General features: G+C 41.2%; 1 protein-coding gene across 3 annotated transcripts in view; it reads right to left on the reverse strand.

The window, feature by feature from the left end:
- Positions 1-22307, reverse strand: part of LOC113037029 (TIAM Rac1 associated GEF 1) — a 41265-nt gene that overhangs the window by 13324 nt on the left and 5634 nt on the right. For 2 of the 3 annotated variants that reach the window (XM_026193736.1, XM_026193733.1), the window contains exons 2-14: positions 10435-10519; positions 9443-10340; positions 8014-8473; positions 7476-7648; positions 7057-7281; positions 5509-5694; positions 4156-4302; positions 3951-4025; positions 3372-3542; positions 3097-3201; positions 2587-2668; positions 2293-2379; positions 1106-1318 (exon numbers count right to left, since the gene is read on the reverse strand). In XM_026193736.1, the coding sequence (XP_026049521.1) occupies positions 1106-1318; positions 2293-2379; positions 2587-2668; positions 3097-3201; positions 3372-3542; positions 3951-4025; positions 4156-4302; positions 5509-5694; positions 7057-7281; positions 7476-7648; positions 8014-8473; positions 9443-10330 (2812 nt within the window). In that variant the 5' untranslated portion in view covers positions 10331-10340; positions 10435-10519. Of the gene's footprint in view, positions 1-1105; positions 1319-2292; positions 2380-2586; positions 2669-3096; positions 3202-3371; positions 3543-3950; positions 4026-4155; positions 4303-5508; positions 5695-7056; positions 7282-7475; positions 7649-8013; positions 8474-9442; positions 10341-10434; positions 10520-19103; positions 20082-22307 lie in introns of those variants that run through there. The other variant, XM_026193735.1, reaches the window with a different exon arrangement.

Below are 22307 nucleotides of genomic sequence, written 5' to 3' on the forward strand. Positions count from 1 at the left end.
TTTCATCCAATCCCTGTACCTGACCATTTTCAGGAATCTACATTTTTTGTTAATGTGGCCCTCTTAATCTGTCCTACAAAGAGGCAATTGTATTTCTGGACCAAAATTGTGATTCCAAAATAGCTGTTATCCAAAAACTTGGCATCTCTCTGCATGGTGTACAGTGTAGCCTAAAAAAAACCCCCAAAAACAGAGCAAGTGGAGGAAAAAGCGGCATGCCTAAAAATCTATGTACAGTAGGTGAAAGTCTTCCAGAAACAGGAAAAAAAATTCAGCACAAATATGAGGACCAGAGAGATGAATCTGGTCCTTCATTTGATCCATCTGCTCCTCACTAAAGCCTAATCGGAAATGGTCGTAGAAGTAGAAGGGTGGGCATCGGGGAGAAAAAGGCAGACTTCAGAAAATCAGTGGCAGCGGATCTTATGAAGTGAATGAATGTACATGTATGTGGAGAAGGTCAGGAGAAAGGTACATCAGAAAGTGTCTACAGGCATCTATGAAACAGTGGCGGCTCTGTGGTGGTTTGGGGCTGCATTTCAACTAGTGATGTTGGAAATTAAGAATTTAGGAAAACACCATCAGATACCATCATTACGCATTTGGAAAGTGTCTTCATTTTTCAGCATGACAGTGATCCCAAACATACTGTTAATTCAACAAAAGCAAACCTGGATAGAAAAAACACACAATGGAAAACTACCAGCCATGGATTGGCCTTCCCAAAGCTTGGGCTGCAACAAATATTGTGACAGAGAACGAAACCAAAAGCAGCCAACATCGAAAGAAGAGCTTTAAATGTCCTTCAAGCCGGGAAAGCCTGGAACTATTCCTGAAGACTACTTAAAGAAATTAAAATAAGCTTGGCTAAGAGACTTCAAAAGAAAAGAAAGAAAAGAGTTCTGTGCTAAAGAATAAAGGAATTCAAAGCAAATATTGACTTTCAATCCTGTTGTTATTTATTGACTGTAGTATCATTTATGTTTGCATATATTTCAGTAAATCACTGCACTTTTTTCCCCAGCAAAAGAAAGAAAGGTTGACTAAACTCCACACAGCACTGCATAATGTTAAAGTATACCATTTGTGTCTTTTTTCCTTTTACCTTGACTTTGGGAGAAAATGTCAGTGTAGAGATCCTCCTCTGCATCTGAGCGGCGTGGCGGCAAGTAGCAGAGCTGACGGCGGTCCACCGCAGGCAAGGTGTTGACTGTCAGAGCCAGTGAAGCCTGAGAGAATGCTGCTTTCATGTCAGAGAAATTAAGACTATGGGAGTCTTTTCCATTTAACTGAAGTATTTCATCCCCTGCGTTCAGACCTGCAAAAACATGCACAACCAGCTTTCAGCATCAGCTCCAGTTTACGGTCTCCTGTTCCTTCATTTACTAAAAAAAATGTTCTCTAATATCAGATCGTAATGACCTAATCTTTAGCAATAATCAAACAACTCCTGCTTGAAATGTTCAAATGGTGTTTTAAGTAAAATGTATTTGTATAGCGCTTTACTAGTCCCTAAGGACCCCAAAGCGCTTTACACAACCAGTCATCCACCCATTCACACACACATTCACACACTGGTGATGGCAAGCTACATTGTAGCCACAGCCACCCTGGGGCGCACTGACAGAGGCGAGGCTGCCGGACACTGGCGCCACCGGGCCCTCTGACCACCACCAGTAGGCAACGGGTGAAGTGTCTTGCCCAAGGACACAACGACCGAGACTGTCCAAGCCGGGGCTCAAACCGGACAAACTCCCAACTCTTGAGCCACAATCTACAACTTTGGAGACTGTTGTTTTAATTTCAGCCCCACAGGCATGACCCGTTTCTCTATTTTTTGTGAAATATTAGCCAGTAACACATTAACACTTGTTGTCCAACATCAGTCATAATTGTTCTGGGATCAATGCTCTTTATCTTTATTTTGACATCATTCAGCTCTTCAGCTTCATTACAGGAGAGCCAGTGTGAAGCAGCCGTTGTTAAGTGTCAGATTCAACATAATTCTTCATAAAGGCCAGTGAGAGGCATGATTATAGTAATCAGCACCCTTGAGAAGTGTTGTGTCCTCTAAAACCTTCTCTACCTGTTGAATAAACGTGCTAATGCATTTTTCGAAAGAGAAACCAAGCAGGAGATGAAAACTCTCCTGGCCTTGATGTGAGAAAATGAAGAAGCACTAAACACAGCTAAGGCAACCTGCATTGTTTATATTTTCCTTTAAAGTGTGGCTTATTAGATACAAAGTGTGTTTAGGAAGAGTTCTTTCAGTAGAAATGAAGGATAATTAACCTTTAGCAAAGGCTAATCCCCCTGCCTTTACATCAGTGATGTAGAGCTGCTGTACTCCATCCTCCTCCACCACCGAAATGGAGAAACCTGAACACAAAAGGGAAATGTGAAGAGAAAGAAAAGCAGAGAGAGAGAGAAAAAATGATGATATTAGCCAAGCATCAGAGGGACAAATAGGGATGGTTAACAAAAGGTCAAAGAAAATCAATTCTTATGCTGAAGAAAACAGAAATACGAGTCTTTAACACTGACTTCATTGCAGCATTCTAAATAAAGATAGAAAATTATTCTTACCGTAACCAATCATGCAGGATTCATCTCTGTCAAACTGGATTACTTTAGTTATTTTAGAGCAAAGCTCAATTTCTTTGTACAGCTGCAAGGAACAAAAGGAAGTCATTATACATCCTGAAACAACAGCCTACTTCATTCATGGCGTGGTGGGTGGGTTATTGACAGCATGGAAGGAGGCCATTAATTTTCTGTACTTTCAGACAAAGCAGCTCTAGCAGCTCTTTATAGAGGAGTTTCTTTGCTATGTCATGATTACATGATTTAATTACAAAAGAGGTTACAGATATTGTTTATAAAGCTTCTCCATGATTATTTTTGGTGCATGGATCTCCCAGGCACAGTTTTATTTATTATAAACCTTGTTGCTGTAGTATTTTTTTCCTATTGTGATTCCTAATACATTGTAAATCAACTCCTGACATTTTTTTAAATACATTTCTTGACCTTGACTCATTTTCAAAACAGCCTGTGAGGGGAGGAAAGATCATATTCAAGATATCAGTGACATACCAAGTCACATATATCCTCCTCTGGTTTGGGAATGTAGAATTGCACTTGATTTTCTATAAGGAATTTGAGTCGTAAGTAGTGTTTAGTGGGATCGAGCTGATGAGCCTGTGGGATGAGCACAAAAAGACAGAAATTTATCCAGAATCGCAGCAGTGAGATATCTTTCATGTTTTCCTAACAGATGGTATTTCTCTGGCTCAGTGTGGCTTTCAGTTTAAGCGTCTTATGAATATCGCTTTAAACCGTAGCTCATTCGAGGCTCTGTGTTTTTTTACCTTGCAGATGGACTCGAGAACACACAGTGCAGACTCTCCTGGCTGGATGATTGTTAGCACGGGCTGGTCATTTGGGAGACATACCCAGGAGGGTGTAAGGTGGTCAGGAACCCAGATATCGCTCTCTGTGCTGGGTCGTGGAAGGCTTTTCACAGTTCCCTCCTCACTTTTCTTGAAATGGAGACATCCAAAGTAATTAAACACACTTTACTGCAAGGTCTGACTTCTTCAAATTAGATAATACTTCTAAAATAGCCTCCAAAATAATCCATCTTCACCAATACTTTGCATCTTCCTTCTAAATCACAGAGTAGTCGGAATACACTTTCCAAGCCATATAGTGCATTTGCTTAAATGGGGAATGAAAGAAAAATTAAAAGCTCTAATTTTCCTGAGTAGCTGTCACAGCTTGTAAGCTCTTCACTTTGGCTCTGGCGCTTACTCAGAATACATTAAGGGGTAATATTTCACTGATGTCAATGTTGGCCACATATTTTGTTGAGGAAGTTCGCACTTCTGTTTGACCAACTGCTCACTGACAAATGAATGCAAACAGATAACTGAATTATTCATCCTTACTGTGTTTTCCTTAGCAGGATCAACATATATGCCATCTACTGGCTTTTTAATGGGCTCTTCACCATCAGCAAAAACCTGCAGGAGCAAACAACAAAATGGCAAGTTACCAGTCAGGTAGGATGGATGCTTGAGAAATGGGCAAAAGTAACTTGTCAGCTGTGATTAAGCGCGGAAATTTTGGAAGGAGGTGGAACACTTCACAGACCTGGCTGACCGTTGGGTGGGCTTTTGTCTTTTTCTTTGAGGTAGTGTCCAGACCCCAGAGGGAAGAGAACCTGCTCTTGCGCTTACTGCAGGAACGAGACATGGCCTGCGTTCGCCGTCTCACTCCGGTCTCTGTGCGGGCTGCCACCTGGAAAACGTAACATGGCGAAGTGGGGTCAAAAACGGATCAAATGAGATCGACAGCTATCTGTTTGACCTCGCGTCAAATCCCATTTTGCCAAAATGACTTGAGAAGTGCAGCATATCAGCATATTTTAGGGGGTTTTAAAATAAATAAAATCATAAATATTCAAGAGAGGAAAGCTACAGTTCTGACAAAAAGAGAAAGAAGAAATAAAACTGAGTATATAAAAAAAGTGATCAAGGAACATTTCACTGAGTGGTTTATGGAAATTACCTTGTCTTAAGTGACTGAATAAATGGTCGTGTTAATCATACAGATATAGAGTAGTCAAATATTATGCATGAAAACTAGACTTGGACATTTTTTAGGCTGCTTAACTATTAAGAAATAAGTAAAAGGTTTGGTTTTTTTTTTTAAATAAATACTGAATTAAACATATCAGCACTGTGCCTGCAGCAGGCTCTAAAACTAGCCTAGGCACTCATTCTGTCATTTGTTCTGTCAACACTTTGCAGGCCATTCTGGTGAGTGCACAGTGCTGATACAGAGTAAATTCAAGAGGAGTGAAAGCGTAGGAAAGCTCTTAGCAGTTGTCTTTTGTTAGACATCCTTAACTGCTATCTCCCAGCTCAAACACCCACCTGCTCTGTAGCACTGCGTTGGTGGTGGTGAGGGAAAAAGCACCTCAGTGATCTGCGAAACATCGCTAAAAAATCAGATGTTTTCTTTTACTACTAGTGCTTTTAGATGTGAAGTACATAACCTCTTTGCAGCAGCAGTGGGAGGCCAAAACTGAACTAAAACCCTCACAAACGGGTGACCTACGTGAGACCCGAGCTCATAAATAGCATAGTCGTTATTTTTAAAAAAGAAAAGCGTGGTTTGACACAATGCATTGTAGTTTTTGGACTCGACTGTCCTGCCAAGAGCATCACTGGATGTGCTCAGTGATGCCAAAGTGTATTTTGAGTGAGATTTCACAGTCCTTTACTAACACTATGAGAACAGGTTTGAGCTCTGCAACAGCGACAGCTACTGTTACTTAAGTGCACTTTAGATAGATGTTTGTCCCCAATATAATAATCAATTCCAAGGTACATTTTTGAGGTCTCCAGGTCTCTTTTTCCACAAAAAAAAGAAATTGAAAAGGACACTAAAATATGCCATTGTGTTTGCTTCAGCAGCAAAAATAAAGAAGAGAATATTTACCAATGCATGGAAGGAAGAGACCGAGAATATACCCAGCCGGCCCATTGCCAGCTTGGTGGGGCGAGAGGCAAAAGCCAGAAGGCGTTTGGGGTTAGGCAGCTCTCCTCCTTGCAGGCTGGCCAGGTAGCATCTAAAGCGAAATAAATCCATGTGAAACTGCTCCAGGTTCTGCTCCCACAAGAATATCTGCAGGTTGAGAGGGACACAACAGTAATAGTTCATTAATGCCCTTGTCTGTCAACTTCAGACTAAGATGGGGCATCTCCTCACTTCCATAGAAGCTCTGTTACCACTTTTCTCAAAGTGTTGCCAACCTGCACTCTCTCTGTGCCTAATGGTTTGATGTTTATTGGGGCAGTAGAGCAGGACATTGTGATTATTCACTGGGCTGTCCCCTCCCTGTCATGGTCCTGCACTGGTGTTTGGAATAGGCGGCCAGCTCCATGGCAGAGTGCTCTGTATTACTGCCAAGTAGCCCAGAGACGAGAAAGAAACAATACTGCGCATTCCACTGGCAGATAGAGGCTGGGAGCGTTTCAGCTTTCTAAGGAGCAGTCCTACATCCATTCAGTTCTCACAATTTGAAACCTGACACTGCCAAACAGAACAGCTCCAACCAGCCACTACCAAACGGACCAAACAACAGCGATCTCTCCCCTTTCTGTAAACAGACCCATTAAAGACAATATGAACTTTGCAATTAATTGAGAATGTCAGGCTGACCAGAGCAAAGTGCATATTACAATAAGAAAAATAAAAAGCAATCTGGGGGCTGTTACATTTGTAGCATTAGCAGCCTCTAGCGGATGATTCCTCTAAATCTGCAACTTAATCCTCTCTCATTGCTCCCTGCTTCTCTCTTTTCCTCATATTCCATGTATTAAAAACCTGAGGATACAAGACTGAAATACATACTTACATTTGATATCTGTAAGTATTGTAACAATAGCTAAAATATCACTAAAAATGATCTTTAGCATTTTTTAATTAAGCTAAAGATTCCTCAGGATTGGTTCTCATTGAGGTTTAACAGATGTCTTAAGAGCTCTTAAATAGATATAATGCTTTTTTTATACGTCTTCCTGACATGCTTATGAATCCAGACAAAACGGAACTTTTGTGGGCTGATTACTAGGAGGGATGGGCAAAAGCTTAAATTTGAAAAACAAGTATGTCACAACTAAAACTGACTGATGGGGCACAGTTATATTTGGCATTTTTCATACTTCCATCCTTATTTGATAAATATTCAGCCAAGCTAGGAGTCACTATGTTGCATTCCAGGTGTTTTTTGAAGCTACTCAACCCATTTTTTCATATATACTTTCTATCAGTATTGAAGTTATAGAGACGCATTAAGAAATCAAACTGGTAAAACTTTGTTTAACTTCACTGTTTTCTTTTGAAATAATCTATTTTTATAGAAAGGTGATTTGTAATCAGAAATAATATAGCAGTAAGTCGTCTTTCCATGCCTTGTTCAGAAATGTTTTCCCCCTGCACACCTGCCTGACATGAGCTCAAGGAAGAAAGTAGCATGACACCTACTTGATCCAGGATCGTCTTCCTCTTCTTGGTGTCAGTGACAGCAGACAGCTGCATGTCTCCCATCTTCTTCATCTTCTCGTCCATGTCGATCTTCTGCTCGAGCTTCTTGATCTCGGCGCGAAGTAGCCGAACAGTGTCCTCTCTGTGATGCTGGCGGGCGACAGTAGTGGCACATGCTGAGTGGATGGCTGTGATCCAGTTTTCCAGCTCTGTCTGGCTGCAGGTCTACAGGGGGAGGGACCATGAAAGGTCAAAGGTTACACAGCACACAAACTCCTTTGTTTTTGTTTTGCTCCTGATGTATTAAAAGGCCAGAATTTTAAAGATCATAAAAAGAAAATACAGTCAATACAGGGCAATGTATGCAAATTAAATTTGTATTTATTCACAGAACAGTTGACATACATGCATTTTCTTACCTGGAACAGAAAAGCATCTCCCAGGGAATTGCTGAGGCAGAACACAAAGTCCTTTTTGGGATGTTCTGGTACAGCCTGGACAATACTGTTCTCCACCCAGATGGCATGTTTGGGATTGCTGTTGTTGTCAATTCCTGAACGTCCATCAGTCTCATAGAAGAAGAGCGTGCAACCTGGAAAACCAACACAATGGAACTGTTGATTTAATTATTTAGTTTTACAAGAAAGTCAGATTTCCTCAAGCAATTTAATTCTGCTCTCCAGTGGCCAACATTAAGAAGTGCAGCATGGCAAGAGTCAGGGAGAAAGGCTTTATTAGACACAGGCTTCTAAATTGATTTCAAGTCCAGTCCAGTGACATAATGCCTTAAAGAAATCTTATTTGAAGTAAACCTTTGCTCTCCCTTTTGAATGTCAGCATGTAACTAAATAGCATCAAACATATTATCTTGCATGAGCAGGATGTCACAGGCTGACATTACAGGATTGCAGTGCAATAAAATGTAAATTTAATGATACCACTGAGGCCATGACACACCTTTGAGAGAAACCCAGTAACTCTTCCACTTGCGCCTTGTGGCTGACTCCACTTTCTTGTTTTTCTTATGCACAAGGAAGTTCTTAACAGCAAGTTTGCCAGCTTTGCGCACCATCCCTTGGACAACACTGAGTAAGAGGTCGGACTGGTAGGCGGAGCTCATAGTGCTCTGCTCATCACTTAGGGCAGACCCCGCCTCCTCCAAGCTCTCAGTCTGGCAGGAGCTCATCTGTAGTTCCTGACGGAAGTTTTCGTACACGCCCTGAACGCACTCGCTGGCCCCTCCGCCGCCACTGCTGCTCCCGCTGTCACTGCCAGTGAACATGTTCCTGCCATGCACTGAGAACACAGAGAAGGAGGCCGACATGGTCTTGTAGCGGCGAGACTGGTGCTCCGGCTCCACTGTCACCCCGTCGATGCCGCTGTCCTCATATTCGCTGCCCTCCCCGCCTGTGACATCCTGAGTTGTGGCAGAAGCACAAAACAGGTGAGACGGCATCACAGCTTCTTGTTCATCACTAAGAGGGCAGCTGGTCATTAACAACCGCTGCCCTCACCTGATCGTCTATCTCTAAATAAAGGATAGAAGCATTTTTGAAAAGCAAACATGTTGCAAAAAAACAAACAAAAAACAGATGCTTAATGAGAGCCCACAGGTTGTCTAACCCTGAGTTTCTGCTTAAAATTAATTGCCAACAGCAAAGCGTCTGCCGTTGTGTGAGCACAGCCTGCCCGGCCTGTGGCACCACAGGGTCTGCCCTCTCCTACCCACATGGTCAAAGGCTCCTGGGAGATGAAGGGGGTTACACTGAGCTTGGTATCTCCATCTGGTCACATGACCTAATCATGCGGTCCAGAGCTCCATTCACCAGAGTTGACGGTGCCCCGTAGAGACAGGGCCACCAATGCACGTTTTACTGTTACACTCTTCCACAGGCCTCCCTTCATTATCATAACAAAGGCCGAGGTATTTCTAACAGAGAGTGACTTTAGGCTGTGCTCGCCCCCTCCCATCATCGCAATCTCCTCTCACAAGAAAAACAACAGTTTCTTCAGGAAACTACGACTCCCTCGTCCCACACAAGCTTTCTTTTTACACTCAGTTTGTTTTAACAGCTTATTGTGAGGTGACTGAAGCGGAACAAACTCACAGATTCATTGGGGAAGTGAATGAAGGGAGCTGTACTACTACTACTAGATCATTTCAGATTTAGCACAGCTTTTCATGCTCTGTCCAAAACAGAACAGAATATCCACGACGGCATTAAACAAAGGAAGGTCCTTGACATATATGTATCCAACAGGCTATCAAAAATTCATCAGCACTCGAATTTTTACTGTTTTCTAATAACCACATTTCAATTACTTTTTTAAAGCTAAATTTAATGTGCAAACAAGCAGTACATTATAAAATAGTTACAGATCTTACCTGTATAGTCTGCGCCCTCCTGCCCTGCATGCTGGCACACATTTCAACTTGGTGGCTGGTCAGGCCTTCAGACAAGCAGTGTGAACGTCGGCAGGGAAGGGTGTATGCACCGTAGGTGTTTCCATCCTCGTCTGATGGAGATAGCATTTTATCGTCCTCACCCTCCCTGATAGCCCTGTTGGTGTTGTGCCACTTTGCATAGCGGCCATGGAGTTGCCTGGAGGCAGGACTCATCTGGCTATACAGCTCATCCAGTGAGTTTGCCCTGTCAGTGGAGTCTGTTGGGCTGGACTGCAGGTGGCCTTCGCAGCCAGTGAAGTCCCTCTCGTTAGTCAAGTCTATAATCTCCTCTGTGCTGGTCAAGTGATCTTGACTGACATCAGACAGGGAGAACTCCAGGCTGTCATCTCGCCACATGTCTGCAGATTTAGACCTCTTCTTGAAGCCAACAGTCTCCTTGGAGCAGTCTGGGGTTTTCTGGAGGTATTTCACTTCACCTGCGTACATATCTTCATCCTGCACCTCCTCTGCCATGGGACCAGGTAGGGTTATGTGCATTGAGGGATTGGCCAGGTCATTGTAAAAGGATACTGGACGCAGATTCATGGCCACCCGGTCCACCCAAATGGGGCTTCCAAAGTCTGGGAGGATATTTGTCTCATTGAAGGGTTCCAGGCCATTGTCAGCCAGGGACTGTGGGATGCTGGGTGTGCTACTTGAGCGCGTGCTTGTCTCAGAGTTCCTGTGCTCTATTTTTCCTGATGAAGCATGGCGAGAGCGTCTGGACTGCTTGTTGGAGATGCGAAGAGACCGAGACATGTGCTTACGTGACAAATAGCCACGTCCATAGAGGGCATGGTCCCCATTCTGGCTCTCAGCATTTCCCATGATTCAAAGGCTAAACGGACAGGGGGAAACAGATTAAATAAACCTAGGGGGACATGAAGGAGAGACATACAGAAGAAAAGAATTGTATCTGAATGGTGTTTTACCTGCAGGGCCGTAATGACTTTTCTGGCATTTTGTCACTGGATCTTAAGACAGTTTGTTCCTTTGGCTGGTATAATCCACAAACCTCTGAAAAACAGATATCTAGATGAAAAATCAGTACAAAACCTGTGTGCTCTTAATTATGTGTGGCTTAGCTAAATATTTGTACTCTTTCAACAAATCTGTCTACAGATATGGACCCGTAAAGACGGAACATGACATGTTGTTTCCATCCTAGGCTTTCCCCTAAAACATAGGACACTGTTCACATAAAAAGAATTGATAATGGTAGATGTTATAAACGCAGAGCTGTAACTTGTCTTGCTTTGCAGTTATTTCTTTAGTAATTATCTGTAAAGTCAGCTAAATAAACACTGTGCTTAGACTGGTAGAGGATGTGAGCCACTCAAGCCCCCTTCAATATGTACAGGGATTTTGTGAAGTGGAGGGTACCTAATGACAGTGTGAGCGAACATGAGTTATTCAGAACTGGAATGAACCATCCATGCAGAGATATAGTTGTTTGCTCTCAGGCACTGCTTCCTGCATTAACAAGGACTGGGAGCAGGAGGGTGCAGAAGCTTTGACTATAATGCACATTTGGACTCTATTTATCCGCCTTTAGGCCGGACAGTGTGATGTAAAAAGGAAAACAAAAGTCCTGTTCCACTTTGGGACCACCAACAGATGGGACAGAAGATTAGCTAACTCATTTGTGGCCGCTGCTTCTCACGATGTGTGCTTCTCCACTTTTTAGGATAGACCCTCTGGGGGGGGGGGGGGGGGGGGGGGGGTACTGTGTTTTTGCAAATAAGCAAATAAGCCCAACCCTCTGGTGCTGCCCTCAGGCTTACTGTGAGGAGGGGCTTTACATAAATGGAAGTTGACCCCGTTTTTATACGTTGTGATCCTTATCCTCCCTCCTTATTCTGTCCACTCATCAACCCTCACTGGTACTGCAGTGTACCATGTTTGAACTTTACACAACTACATTCATCTTTTATATAACTCTGCAGTGTGTTGGCTATTTCATTTAATCCCATTTGGTACAAAATAGAACAGAGCGGAAACGCAGGAGGGAAAGAACTATGAAAAAAAACAAAACACCAAAGTTGTTACAGGAAATGATATTCACTGAGGCATACAAGCATTGCTCACAAAATGCAAGCACTACAATATACTGTGGACCACTTCTGGAGTTTTTTCACGTAGCATTCCTACATAATAACCTTAATTTTTAAAAATGGAGAAGAGGAGAGAAAAATGTCCACCTTGTAATGGTTGCTCTTTATGGTTGAAGTTTCTGCTATTTGTAGCACAAATGTGTTATTGTGTATGTAAAATGGCAAAATGACCAGAACTAAATTACAAGTGATGCAGATGGATCTCGCTGGAACCCAGGAATCTCATTTGTTAATCTCTGAAGTTCAGGAGCCAGGTGTTGTAGACCAAAAACGTTACTGATTAATTTGGACTACAATAGAATTGCAACAAAGTTATGCATTACTGTGACCACACAACACATTATCTTTACATATCTATATCTGTACGCTTAAACTTATGAGTGAAATTGGAAGTAAAATGTACAAAATGAATATTCAGCCAAATCCATGAGACCAAACCAAACCAAATGTTGCAATAAATGCAACTCATCTCCTAACAAATCAGCAGATTTAAAGAAAAAGATCCGATAAATTCTCAGCAGAATACATGGCCACCAATCACTCTGCCACAAAACCATAAATAGGTTGAAAAGGGAACAGAACAGTCAGCAAGTTTCTATTGGCACTGTTTAAAAGACACAACACAGATTCCTACTGAACATGATTTACACTGAAGCTCCTGGTATAGCAAAACACATAATTTAAATGGCTGACCCAGAGAAATGTTATACTAAATTTTTAAGAATGCATTGTTCAAAAATGAAAACGCAGGATTATTAAATTTAATTGCACTGGAGCTACCAGAACATCTGAATACAACTTTTAAATGGCCTCAATTCCCAAACACAATGTTCTCTGAAGCTGCAATGCTGCTGCCGCACAGAATCCACCATCAGCTCTTTATTAATACATGAGCAAGAAATGCCACGGCTGGAAAAGATATTTTAGGGCGCTAAAATCCCATCGCATACACCCAGTGGATTCTTTTAGAAATACAGACTAACACACATCACAAGTTAATTCCACTGGATGATCAGAATTTGGTGATCCCATGAAAGATCAACCAAATCTAAAGAGTTCCCACTGGAGACTTTCAAAAATTAAAGTGGTTCCAGGATTATTAAGGGGTGGGTAACTTTACTATAATGACATGCAAAAGCAAAACACAAGGTTTGAACTTTGTAGTGGGCAATCCACGTGAGAAAGTGATTTCCCATGCTGCCTGAACCACAGTTCAACCTGGTGACTTTTTTGGCTTATGTTTGGACAGTATGGTTAAGATTTCTCATCTTAAAACTGTAAAAAAGAAAAAAAAAAGGGACATTTCATAATCTAGAGTACAAAATATCATTTAAGAAATAAAGAAACTTTATAAAGAAAATGCAGAAACACATCTGCCTTCTTCTTAAATGGTCCAGAGCTCAGTTAAGATGGGCTGTGGTGATCTTCTGGTTTTCAGTTCTTTTTTGGAAATGATATACAGGCATCCTGTATTCTATTTTTTATATTTTTTACACTACAAAAAAGTCAGAGAGAGTCATTAAGTGTACACTTTCAACTCGGTTGATAATGTCAGCACTTATGGTAATCTCAAATTTATCCCTCATAACCGCAGGACTGTACTGGAACATTAAAATCATGCAATGTGATTTATGCCAGAATCAACTCTTCTCGGAGCAGTGACTTGTTTTTACACTGAATGACCTGTTGTGTGGAATGCTGTCATCCCTAAAATATGTGACTGGTAGATTTAAGTTCCTTTTGTTAGTAAAGACCACTTTGAAGTCCTTCTTATACAAATTCTTGGGCCTGCTGGAACAGGTATGAGGGGAAATTGTCTCAACCCTCCACCCCCCTTTAGGTCCTCAAGGAATGAAATTCAAGCCGCTTGCATCATTTTCAGACATCATGCAAGTTGTTGCCCCATGGTCAAAATACAACTTAAGGTCTTTGAAAACCAGGTAAAGACCATGAAACACCTGGTCAGACTTTCCTGTATACATGGACAGAGCTGAACTTCATGCCAGGAGATTCAGGTTGAGTCATTTGTCTAAAGTCTTCTTTTCTCACATGTAGCACACAGTGAAAAATAATTCACACCAGCATCATTCTCTCTACTGGAAATATTTCATTTGGTTTTGCAGGAGCTCCCCAACAAGTGAGTGCTGGACGCCAGACACAGGACAGTCAGTGACTAACTGTGAACTCATCAGACTATCATCTGGACTATTCTTACATCAACACAGACTGTTTATTAGGAAGTCTGCAGTTCTGACGTGCACCTCCATCAGGCTACGTCTCAAAAAAAAAAATCAAAAAAAAAATCAATGGCTACAGTGCATTTTTGAAAAAAGCAAGGCTTACGTAAAGACATATGACAAAATGTGATGATAAACATCTCTGTTAAAAAGCTGTTTGGAGTCCTGCAACACATTCCTGCCATTTGACCTAGGTACAACTGTGAAAGGAAAAACAAGCCAGGCCCAACCAGTAACAAGCTCCAACACAAAACCCTGTAATCTGAACACTCTGGTCTCCAGAGATAATAACACAGGTAGCTGTATGCAGCAAGAGGAGGGGGTTTAACCACTGAAAGACTGCACTTAAGACAGCTCACATTTCCCAACTGATATGGAGTCATATGTGTCTGTGAAAATGGAAGCACTAAACACAAACCCTTGTTCTCATGACTCATTTTCTGCTCTCGAGTGGGCTCAACTGTATTCAAGATTCTATTAGGCCAGAGGGAAATTTGGTATTACAAGAGCTTGCATCCATTTTCAAAAGGTTCCTGTGCCAGAAAAAAAACCCATCCATATTAAAAGTAATTTAACAGCTTAGATTAAAACAATATACTATGGTTATATATTCAAAGAGTAATTTCCAACTGTAATCTGTAACCCTGGAAACATTAAATAGCAAACAAACTGAAAAGAGGGGCTTTCAGTGATATGGAAAGCAGCTCAACTTTGTTTGCTAACACTGCTGAATGCATCATGAAAAAAACAAATCAGGTTAGACAGGATCGGCCAAAACACTATTTATGCAGCTTTATTCAAAATTTACCTCTAAAATAACAAATAGAGCATGTATGGCTTTAACAGCCGCATTGACAAAGCAGCAGGTGAAGCAACATTTCAGCAAAAACAAATCACCAGCCAAGCCACAGAGTCATTTTCATTCGCTGCTGATCTGATTATGTGTTTCAGAGTACGGCGGGGCACGTGAGGCTGCTGTGTGTGACCTGTCTGACCCTGTCACAAGAGGCTCAGGTGGCTGGGTGTTATGGAGCATTTTTAATGTAGGAGAGCAACCCTTCGAAGGATGCCAGAACATACAAAGCCGAATTATGAACGCCAGCAGAGCTAGTTTGATGCAAGTGAGCTCCACTCAGTGGAAAGGATTTTGTCGATAAATCATTCTTGATTGCAAAATGTGGATACAGCAATGACCTGGAGCTGTGTCGTTTTAAAAGAAACGCTATGCTTTTTCTGAGCCTGTTGCTGAGCAGCAGCTGGTATTGTTTAGCCTAGTGGCACCTTTGTCCCTCAATGCCATGTGCAGAGGTCAACTCTTCTGCTGATGTTTAAGCTGCATACAGCATAAACTGCAGGTTTTATTGGGTCAACATGTCTTTTGTCCACTCTGCAGACTTAAGAGTACTTTATACGGTTCTGTGGTCACAGATAAAAACAAACTTATGAAAAATTAATGTCTCGTCTTTTTTTCCACAGTATCTGTCAAAATGACGACCAGAGTTTGAGGTGTAATAAAACGCCCAGAGAATAGAAACTATCATCTATTATCCTACATTTGTCCAAATTCATTGTAGGTGCAAGATCTTGTGAGGTCATAATACTTTCACCTCCATTAATAGCAGCAATTTGCTTGTGTAGAGGTTCACAGCTAAGGTGCCATAAGATCACTTCCTGCTCATGGCTCTTTGCCTCCTCATTAACAACCTTTGAAGTTACTTTAACAGTACTTTAACAGCTGTTAGTGGAAGGCGTAACTAAGCTGTGGACAACTGTTATGACATGCGGGGTGGGGGACCGACGACACAGGTTTGTGGAAGTGATTGTTTTTGTTTCATATGAAGTGTTCTGTTAAAATCACTTTATATCCATTTGTTTTAACTAAATCAATATTTCCAAATGTTCCTCCTGCCTTCATCCCTTCATTTATTTTCACTTCTCTGAATCTCTAAAGCAACGCTCATTTTGTGTAGTAATCATTTAGGACTGTATCAGAGCATTTGAAAAAGCTCTTTTACATTTCCGCTAATATCTGAAAGGGTTTTTTCTAAAATCTACAATCTGCTGTTTGATATGTGAAAATTAAAAAAAAAAATAAAAGTGTTGTACCCAATCAAGAAAAAGCAAATCTTTTGAAGAGTAATTTAAACTTTAGTCTTGATAATGTGGAACTGGATCAGAAGCTGGGGAAACGTTAATGATAGGCAGATCAAACAAAAATCCAAGATCAAGACTCAACAGTTTGTGACACAAGTGTGAATCTGGGATGAAAACGGCAAATTCTTTTTTTATGAAAAAGGTTTGAGCCGCTGTTACAAAATATTTAAACCACAATCAGCACATACACGAGCTGACCTTCTCATATCCTGTAACCGTCACTGTCAGAGAAAAGGTCTCCCCCAAGTACATGGAGCATCAAAAGTACTCTGTCTTACATGCTTCACATTCCAGACTTCCAATGTCCTCCTCCACACTCCGACTCCAAACATACCCAGCCATTTCCCCTGGACACAAGAAACAAATGTTCTTGGCAGTTTTACGATGATAGATTTGCGATCGACAGTATCAATGACGGGACCCAGTGGTTAGCAAAACATTATCTGGTGTGACAAATCTGTAAATGCACCAGGAGGTATTACCAACCGATGACTGGGACGGGATGGTGTATGAAAACATCTGGAAGATTACAAAAAAAAAACTTTAGTGATTATATGAAATTTTACACAACTTTTATAAAAGTAAACTATATGCACAAGAACGCTAAAAGTCTGCACAGAGATAATATGAAGTACGAAGATAGTACGAAGTGGGGAACAAAAACATGGGGACAATGTTTTGCACTCAGGCTCTCTCACTCACCCAATCCTTTGCTTCCAGGTCAGTGAGTGGGAATACTAAGCACGCTGCAGTATGGTGCGTTTCCTTTTATATTGCACCAGAAGTACAAACCCCACTCAATATCACATCTGGGTCAGAGTCAAGACCCATTTCCATCATTTTGATTTCAATATTAATGAGCAGGGAATGCACATTTCAGGTTGTGTTCCAAACAGATGGAATAGTGTGTCTAATACTGGTACACTAGGAAAAGGCGAGTTCATCTGAGCGAAGAAAAACTTTCCAAAATAACATTTGATGCATGTTCAATCATCCAGTTAAGGAAATCCCAAAAACTTTATTTTGTTTATGTGGACATAGCGTTTTCAGTGGAAACTGAAGAAGTCACTTGGATGAGTGACAAAACGTTTCTCCCACTGAAAACGCTGCATCCAGATGAACAGAATCAACTTTTTGGGATTTCCAAAATAACATTCTCAATATGCAAGTGCATGCGGCTCCTTGGGCTGCTGTGTTTCTTTAAGACTTTACTATACAATTTAAACACAATGAGGAGATTTGACACCAATGTATCTGTGAAAACAGCCCATGAAGTCATTCCCAAGCTCCACCTTCACCACAACACCCCTGAAGCTCCCGGGTCCCCACTGTGTTGCATTGTGCAGTGAGGCAGAACTGAGCACAGTCCTGACACACATGACTACACAAAGCTTGGTTGAAATCTGTCCACTTCCTCCAAACATCCCTGATTACAATTTCCAGCACAAGCCTCCTTTATCAGCCTGTGGCATGTCACTTAGAAAGTCAAATTTCAGGTAAAGTACAGCACCTCCACCCATTAGGTTTCATATATTAATGGATATTGAAGGATTTTTTTTTTTTTTTGACTGCACCTTAGGTTACATTTACCGACAGCAGATACAATGTACTTTCACAAAGCTCAGTGGGATGTAAATGGTGTTTATTATGACAGCCCAGCAGTAATTCAATCTCATGGAGGCATCAAAGTATGCTTCTATTTTTAAAGACTGTGGGATGTCGCACAAATTCCACCGACGTTAGGTTAATTTTTATTTTTATAAACAGTTGTATACTTGCTTTTCTAAATGCTATAGAAGAAAAAAGTGCATATGTATATATTATTCTTACCCTAGCTCAGGCTTATAAGTAAACTGAATAGCAAACCCAACATTCTGTGACTACCAGGAAAGAAAATACCTGCAATCGTAAGTACATGCTCTAGTCCCTTTGAAAGGTAACAAAGTTTTATGCACATAAAACTGCAAACTGAAAATAATTTGAGTTGTGGCAGAGCAAGTTCCAGCATGCTGAATTCTGCCTCAAATAGTTCAGTTGAAATCTTATGAGCTTAGTATATGAAATACCACGTGATCTCAGATGAACTCTTAGCCTGTAAACCTACAATATAACCCTTGTTTCATGGCACACGGTAATAACTTTTAATTATGTGAAGCTTATCGCATAAGATTGCGCAAACCAATCAGTGGTTATTTTCCTCTGCTGAGAATAATTTTGTTAAGACAAATTTAGACTGAGGACACTGCATGTGACTTTTGTGTCAAGCTTTTAACAGGAACTCAGAGTTTGTGTTTTTCGAAGCCTGCTTTCCTCCAATCACAACAGGAGCATCATCAAGATTTACAAGCCTGAAGGCCAGAATCCGACCCCCTGTCCTGCTAAGCCGTGAACAGTCAATACATTACCATAACTATAACACCAGATGACCATTTCTCGCCCTCTCCCCACTGCAGGAGTCACAACCAGCTTTCAAGCACAAAGTTCGGGTTTTAAATGAACTCACAACGTAAAGCCCCCCCACTCCCCCCGTGATGCGCTCTGGGAATTCTCCTTGGCTTTGGACATCTCTCACATTTGCAATTCATCATCTCCCTTTGTCAGCATCACAAACCTGCCACCACCACCACTGCTTTGTCATTACAATGACACAGACACAGGGTGCATTGTTTGCATCTAGGAGTGAAGTGGATAACACAATGCCTTATTGCCTAAAGTTTGCAATACACAGGATTACTACAGGTACATACACTGAGGAATCCCCAGGGTATGGTTACAACTTAATATAATATTAAATTGCTGGAAGAATGGGAATGCAAAAACGAGTGGACACTAATGAGAATATTGCAGTCAAAGCTAATAAATCCTGAAATTACACATCTCAGGAGGGAACAATATGGTTCACGAGAGAGCTGTCTGCATCTGACCAATTTAACTACTGAAACGTACCAGAAAATGTGTGACATTTGAACTGCTGATATTTAGCAACACTTTTAGAAAGTAGGAAGCTTGAGGGTAAAGAGCCATTTGCCTTTTCTATCTCCTAACCAACTACCAAACACGCGGCATGGCACAGAAAATGCACAACTAGTGACTTACCTTAATGTTCTCATGGAAGTTATAATTCTACTCTTCCTCCAGTTAAATCTGATGCACCAATAAGAGGGATATTTCAAAATATAAATGAGGTGATGATTGGTATTCCTCCTGCAAGTCCACAGCAGACTGACTCCTGTATCCAAGGATGAGTTGAAGAACTGAGGGAGAGAGGGAGTGCCGTTTGTACCCCCTCCCATTCTCCAGCTGACTCTTTCACACTCTTTACTCCCTCCCTTGTTGCTCCCTCTTCACTCTATAATTCCAACCCCCTAAACTACAAACAGGAATGCATGTTCCTCCCTCTCCTCCTCTATAATTGCCCCTCCACTCCCTTTAAGGAAGCATGATATTTACACTATATGCTGCAGAACGGTTTATTGGGAACAAACTAATGGGACAAAGAACAGTCAGATTCAGGCCTGTGTTGCTCATTTTTGATTTTGATCAGAAGCCTAAATGTAAATTTCACTTTCATTTTGCCAAAGATAAAGGGGTCTGAAGATTCGTTAAAACAAAATTCCGGAAAATGAAATTAATGTGTGCCTCTAAGCCAATGAAGGCTGAAAGGTCACAGTTATTCTGTTGCAGTTTGTAATTTGGTATATTCACTGACAGCCCACAATGCACTTGTGAATGTGAGAGAGGCAGGACTTGCTGTTGTCATAGCACCAGTGATGTCGTGTGGCTTTCACATCAGCAGTGACAGAGGTGTGGGATTCATTTTGAAATGACGGAAACGGCAGAGGACGCGGGGACAGAGAAAGGATAGGACAGGGAAGCGAGGGCAGAGCAGTGTCTGCTCAGCTGCAGCCTGCATCATGCGCCTCAGAAGCAGCTTTGCATGCACACTGAACTGAACTGAACACGCCCCAAGCTAGCTGAGAGCATAGACACCCTAACAGTCACAGAGAGAAGAGGCATAGAGTTCACAGAGCTTAGTGTGTCTAGAAAGAGTCCAGAGATTGGTGGGATGAATTGCCATGTCTAGACTTTTGGATGATTATGACAAAAACCTAAAAAAAAAAAAAAAATTAAAAAAAAAAAAAAAAGGGGGGGGGGATGGCCCTACAGTGTTGTCATGCTGGCTTCCTCTTCTACCAAGGTTATGCCACTAATATTAAAAAAATGATAATGATAATAAACATAACCACCAAGTTTTAATCATAGAGAAAAATATCTCTAGCATGCAAAAGCATAACCTGTAATTTGTCAGCATTAGACACACAAATTGTACCATGTGGCACTAATTGTTTTTCCAATTAGCAAACAATTAGGTGGAATTTGATCTTGAAAAGATCTCAGTACACATGACACACTAGGGATGTTATTATGAGAGTATTGCTTAAAAACAACGGGCCATCAAACCCACATCCCAATACAAATCTAAAGTTACTTTTCAAATAAACAACATCGGAGAATAAAATTAAAGTTTAACAAATTTGTGTTACATGAGATGAGATTGGAATTACTCCCTGCCCCCAAAAAAGAAAAAAAAATGAATAAGACAGCATTGCAATAAATGCATCCGTCAGTGAAATGTAGGCTAATGCTGAATCCTCCTCTGCTGTCACCACAGGCATTTCAGAAATGTAGACTGCTTGCATGGAGCTCAGATAAAAAAAATACTCTGCTTTCTCATCACTGGCACAAGGCTATTAAAACCAGCGCTGCCTGCACTCAATTTGGATGCTGATTGAATTGGACATCCAATACATTGACAGGACATTCAATACCGCTGGAGCAATTTGGCAGGTGAGACTACGGGTACAGATCCACAACAGCACTTCAGACTGCTGATGCTGTGCAGGTGTCACAACCAACCACAATCAATGCCAATCACCTTCAGCCATAGCAAGAGGGGGAAAAAAATCAGCTGAAGGCAAAGTAATCACAGGAATACTTTTGTGAGGATATAGTTAAGTTCAAGATCAGAATGACAGAGTAGAAACATGTATTGGATGTTCAACAAAACAGAGCTGGATTCAGGTAGTAAGGAAGCCCCTGACTCTCCCCCCTTTTAAATTTACCTACACCCCCTTTAATTTGTGTCTTAACTTTGCCAGTAAAACAGGGGATGCTGTCACCACAAGGCTTCGCAGCAGGGGTGGTGTTAGTAATAAGCTGTGCTTTGTCTTCAACAAAAAAAACAATCTCATTTAAATTGGAGAATGGCTTCCCCAAGGTGGGTTTTGAATGTGATTGCAAAGACAATGAGTTTTTTTGGGGGGGATTTTTTTTTGTTTTTTCATAACTGCTATAACTGTTACTCGGTCACATAAATTCTAATTTCTTCCGTAGTGAGGTCATTGATTCCTCAAGCCATGGCAAAAGTCAGTGTCGTTTTTTCAAGGCAAAGAAACCCAACATGTCTAACTAGCCAAATCAAACCGCTGCTCCCCACAACAGCTTTAAATAAAGGTCAGTTAATAATTGACGACACTTGCTTTATTATAGCAATTCTGAATGGACCATGAAGTGGTGCGTCATTCAACGTGATGTAGCTTTGAAGTTAAAGTCACCATCATTTTGCATTAATACTTTTGCAACCAAAAACATTACTGGTCACACAAAAAACTCATTTCCATGAAGGGCCATGCAAGCTTACGTAGCTTATTATTATCAGGTTGCAGTAGTATGACTTCCTGACTAGGCCTAAAATTTAATGGCAAAGCCTGCCATTCAGCAGCATCTGCAATATTATACGAAATGCTAAACAAATCGAGTACAATGAAACTATGGATGTGTATTAAAAACAGCAACCACTACAAACTACAAAGCCAAGATACCTTCTTGTCTTACACCAATTATCGTCTTCCTTCAAATAGACACGGATGAGTTTTACCCACAACTCAAGATGTTGAATCAACAACTCTGAAAAATACAAACTGTTCACACATCACGCTGGGTCTAATACTATATGCAGGATTTGGTTCAGCCACCAAATTGACATTAACATTAAAAAGAACATCCATCACCACGAGGGTTTAAGTGTTTGTCTTATTTTCTTGAAGGTCTCCTCAATCACCAACCCCCTCCCTCATCCGTGCCCTTCTGTGGATCCATTGTACTGAAGAGGAGCACTATGTACGAATGATATCTAAAGAGAAAAAAATGCAACTGTTACACAAGACATGAAAGTAGCAAGCCCGGCCTGGATAGAGATCATTAGTGGAGGATCCAGTGGTCTCCAGCAGAGACTTGCCT

The sequence above is a fragment of the Astatotilapia calliptera genome, chromosome 14 (genome assembly GCF_900246225.1).
Source record: "Astatotilapia calliptera chromosome 14, fAstCal1.2, whole genome shotgun sequence".
Lineage (NCBI taxonomy): Eukaryota > Metazoa > Chordata > Actinopteri > Cichliformes > Cichlidae > Astatotilapia > Astatotilapia calliptera.